This window comes from Parus major, chromosome 3 (assembly GCF_001522545.3).
Source record: "Parus major isolate Abel chromosome 3, Parus_major1.1, whole genome shotgun sequence".
NCBI lineage: Eukaryota > Metazoa > Chordata > Aves > Passeriformes > Paridae > Parus > Parus major.
The window spans coordinates 33,628,015-33,632,137 of NC_031770.1; the positions used below are offsets into that span (position 1 = coordinate 33,628,015).

Genomic DNA, 4,123 nt, shown 5'->3' on the forward strand with positions numbered 1-4,123 from the left:
GGGGGGAGGGGGTTTTGGTTTGATTGGGCGTTTTTTTGTTTGGGTTTTTTTTAGAAAATAAACTTTTTTTATTGTTTTGCAAAAATAAGTCTGCTTCTTTTTTTGTTTTCTTGCTGCAGTGCTGATGATGCATATGAATGATCTAGTTGATGCTCCTAAAAGATTAGTGAATTGGAGAAATAACAGAAATGCCATGTTTTCAACAGTTTCTGCTCTTCTGTAATCATCTAGTAGTGATAATAATGAAGTGTGTGTACATAAATGAATTTGAAATAATGTTTGCAGACCTGACAAGGTTACCAGTGTAATAAGCAGACTCAAAAACTACTGCTCAAAAACCAGTCAAAAATTTGATACTCATTCAACTGAAGAATCTGGACTTAGACCAGAACTGTGTCCTGTCTTTAAGACTATTTTAGTACCTAGTGCTGGCAAACTTACGTGATGATAAAGAGGTAAGCTGAAAACAGATTTATTTACTAAAACTTACAGCAGGAATACAGAAATTCTTAATGTGAAGAGATATAAGCTTTTCAGTCAGTTTTGAGCCTCTCTGAATTTTTCATCATGTTCTAGCAATGACATTTTAGAGAATTGCATTTAGAGGTTCTGTTGGGAAAGAAAAACGGTTTTCCAGCTTACTTTTTGTGCAATGGTAAATCGTGGTGTCAGGGTAGTTGCAACTTTCTAATTCCTATGACTGTAGTGCTGGTCCACTCAGATTACCAAGTCTTTTGCTGAGACACAGGAGATTGTATCTCCTGTATTTCCAAGTCCTTCATCTTCAGAGTAGAGTCAACAGTTGTCCATTCCAGAGAAGGAGGTGTCACTTCTTCCACCCCTTGCTGATGCTCATCAGAACCTTTGCTAAACCAGGATACCTCACTAATCAGCAGAAAGCCAGCCACTGCTCTGATGTGGTGTAAGGGTTTGTGATTTTTTATTTTATTTTTTTTTCAAACTAGCATTAATCTTCACCAGATTATTAATTAGAATGTTTCACTGACAAGTCCAGTGACTGCTAGTGCGATCCTAATACAGGAGGGTAGGGAAATTCAACTTGCAGAGCACTAAAATATTTAATAGCCACAATAGTGAGCTGGTTCTATAGGTTTTCACTAAAAATATTAAGAGTTTCTAACAATTTCTCACTGATTTCTGCTTTTGGCTTAACATGTTGTTACGCCCCTAGAAAGTGCACTCTTCTATTGTCATGATACAGTCATATGATTCACAAAGGTGTCAATTTTTAATTTTTAAAATTTTTTAAAAAGTAAAAGTAACAGAATAAACCAGTTACTCAGGATTGATTGAGATACATTGTCTTCCATTGTCATTCAATCTGTCCTTGTTAATAAATATATTCCTTCACTGGCTTTTCTGTTTTGCTCAGGAATGGGATGATACTTTAGATTGTAGTGGAGTAATAAAGACAATAGCTCAGTTATCTGTTGTTATGGCCTTACTTCACATTTTTGAATACTACTTAGTGTTAACACTGCTTGAAGCTTCTGGAGTTTCTTTGGTATTACAAAATCTGTTAAACCTTTACATCAGTAAACGCGATTTTTTTTAAAAGACAGTTATGTATACTAAAAAAACCCCAAATATCTCCACTCATGAGGGGGCTGGAACATACTTGATAATATTTTCATAACAGAAGTACACAATCCTACTTGCAAAACACGGAAGAAAAATACTTGATGTACATTACTGCATTTTTTCAGCACTGATAGATTCACTGTCTAATAATACTCTAGGTCATGAATGGTTGTTATATGTCTGTATGTTACTTAAAAATTATTATTTAAAATTCTGTATTTGATAGAGTAAGCAAAGTGTATAATGTGTACTGTTCTGTCATTAGAAGAAAACCACTCCACTCTGTTATTTAAGAAAATTAATACACATTATGAGGGGCAACTGGGAGTAACTTTATGCGGCATAAACAAACAAGAAAAAAAATAGTTTTATAATAATTTTGGAAGAATTAATAAAATATTGCAGACAACAGTAATTTTAGTTTGGCATATACTTTTTATTAACATGCCTCATCAACCCTCATTTCTTGCTGTAAGCTGGTGCAAACTTGCTTGTGCACTGACTCATCTATCTACAGTTTTGGGACTGTCTCAGCTCCTCTGTGCAGTTCAGGGGTGCAGCAGAGAGCTGATCTGTCATAATCTAATATCACTCAGTATTTTATTTGTAGAACAGAGTGTGTGACAGAGCAGAGCAACGGTGAAAAAGATCAGACAAGGCAACCACAAGGGAAGATTGAAGCAGAGAGGGAGGTGTTTGCCAAAGGGGCGAATACAGCGGTAGGCACAGAAGTGCTGGTGTATGGATGCCTCCCCTACGTTGCTGGACCGAAGGTACCAAAGCATTTTTAAGGTTTGAAATAACCAAAGGAGTAGGGAGCTGGAGGATCTATCTCTTTGATAGAGACACAAATAAATAAATATTATGTGTGGGCAAATAATTGACAAGGGCTTGGACCAACCGCGTGTTCACTTTTGTTAAGGAGAGTGGATTAAAGATTTGATTTTTTTTTAAATTTTTTTTCCCCAGAGCGATGTATCTATAATGCATAGTGAATTCCATTAGCTCCCTGCATGTGAGGAGACGGCCTGTCATTCCCATTACAGAGCTGCGGAGCTGACAGAGCACCGGAGCACGCTCCCGGGGGCAGCTCCACGGCGGCGGGAGCAGGGACACCGCCGGTGACTGGCTGCTGCACGCCTCTCCGTGCCAGGGAATTCCCCGGGCTCTGCCTGTGTGCCACTAGCAATGACTCCAGGCGGGAGCGGCGCCAGGGATCTGCGCCGCATTGTGCCAGCGGGGCGGCTCACATCCCCAGTCAGAATAACTAATCCTATTAAATTATTCATCGCCCGTCCTCTCGGTGCGTTTCATGGGCCGACACTGACTGGCCTCTGCCAGGGCTGCAGCGGGCTGGGGCTTTCACTGTCGAGTTGCGGTCCCTACAGCACCCCGAAAGGAGGCTGCAGCCAGGTGGGGGGCGGCCTCTTCTCCCGGACAACCAGCGGAAGGAGAAGGGGACATTGCCTCAGGCTGCGCCAGCGATGGTCCAGGTTGGACGCTAAGAGGAATTTCTTCACAGAAAGGGTTGTTTAACATTGGGATGGATTGCCCGAAGAGGTGGTACAGTCACCGTCCCTGATTCAAGAATTGTCCGGACGTGCTACTTAGTGCAATGGTCCAATTTTGCACCTTTACATGGCAAAGGCTGGACTCGATGATCTCAGAGGTCTTTTCCAACCCCATTGATTCTGTGATTCTGTGCTATCCAGGCCCAGCGCTGAGCCTATCCGAGAGCCCGCCCCTCGGCCGTGGGAGCGGGGAGGGCCGGGCGCTGCAGGCGCCATTCCGTCGCCTCCCATGGCGGCAGGGGCGGTGCCACTCTCCCCGCTCCCGGCCTCCGTCCCTCCCCTTGGGCCGGCCGAAAGGGGCGTCGCCGCCGCCGCCATCACCATGGCCGGTTGTTGTCAGTCCCTGGCAGCGGGTTATGGCGACGGCGGTGAATGAATTCTCCGGGTGGCCGAGGGAAGAAGAAGGGCTCAGCCGGCTCCAGTTCCGCGCCTCCGACCGCCGGCGCCTCTCCCTCCTCGCCGCCCGGGCCGGCGCCCCCCGTGCCGCCGGCGGGGGCGGCGGCGGCGGCGGCGCGCTTGTCCCGCTGCTTCTCCTGGATCTTCTTCATCTCGTCCGAGTACTTGCAGAAGGTGTGGCCGAACTTGGCCCAGACCTTGTAGGGGACGGTGATGGAGTTGCGGTAGGTGGGCTTCACCTCGCTCACCCGCATGAACACGCCGTACTTGTTGGAACCCACGTCGAAGAAGAAACGCTTGTTGTCCACAGTCAAGGAGGTGCCCTCGGGCAGCTCGGCCGGCTCCTCCTCCACGCCGTAGTCGTCGATGAGCTTGGCCAGGGCGTCGCGGAACTCGATGAGGCCCTGTGCGGGCAGCGCGATGGTCTGGCCCTGCGTGGAGCCCAGCCCCGGGCCGCGGTTCACGGTCTGGCGGATGCGCAGGAAGCGCCCGCGCTGGTTCTCCTTCAGATCCAGGTAGTACTTGCGGTTCTCCCGCACCAGGAACTCGCTCTT

The 4,123-nt window shown here is 46.4% G+C and overlaps 1 protein-coding gene across 4 annotated transcripts in view; it reads left to right on the forward strand.

Moving 5' to 3' along the window:
• Nucleotides 1-3,471: 3,471 nt before the first annotated feature.
• Nucleotides 3,472-4,123, forward strand: part of SPAST (spastin) — a 39,700-nt gene continuing 39,048 nt past the window's right edge. For 3 of the 4 annotated variants that reach the window (XM_033512614.1, XM_033512613.1, XM_033512615.1), the window contains exons 1-2: nt 3,472-3,669; nt 3,905-3,923. In XM_033512614.1, coding sequence (XP_033368505.1) covers nt 3,546-3,669; nt 3,905-3,923 — 143 coding nt within the window. In that variant the 5' untranslated portion in view covers nt 3,472-3,545. Of the gene's footprint in view, nt 3,682-3,904; nt 3,924-4,123 lie in introns of all 4 variants that reach the window. The other variant, XM_033512612.1, reaches the window with a different exon arrangement.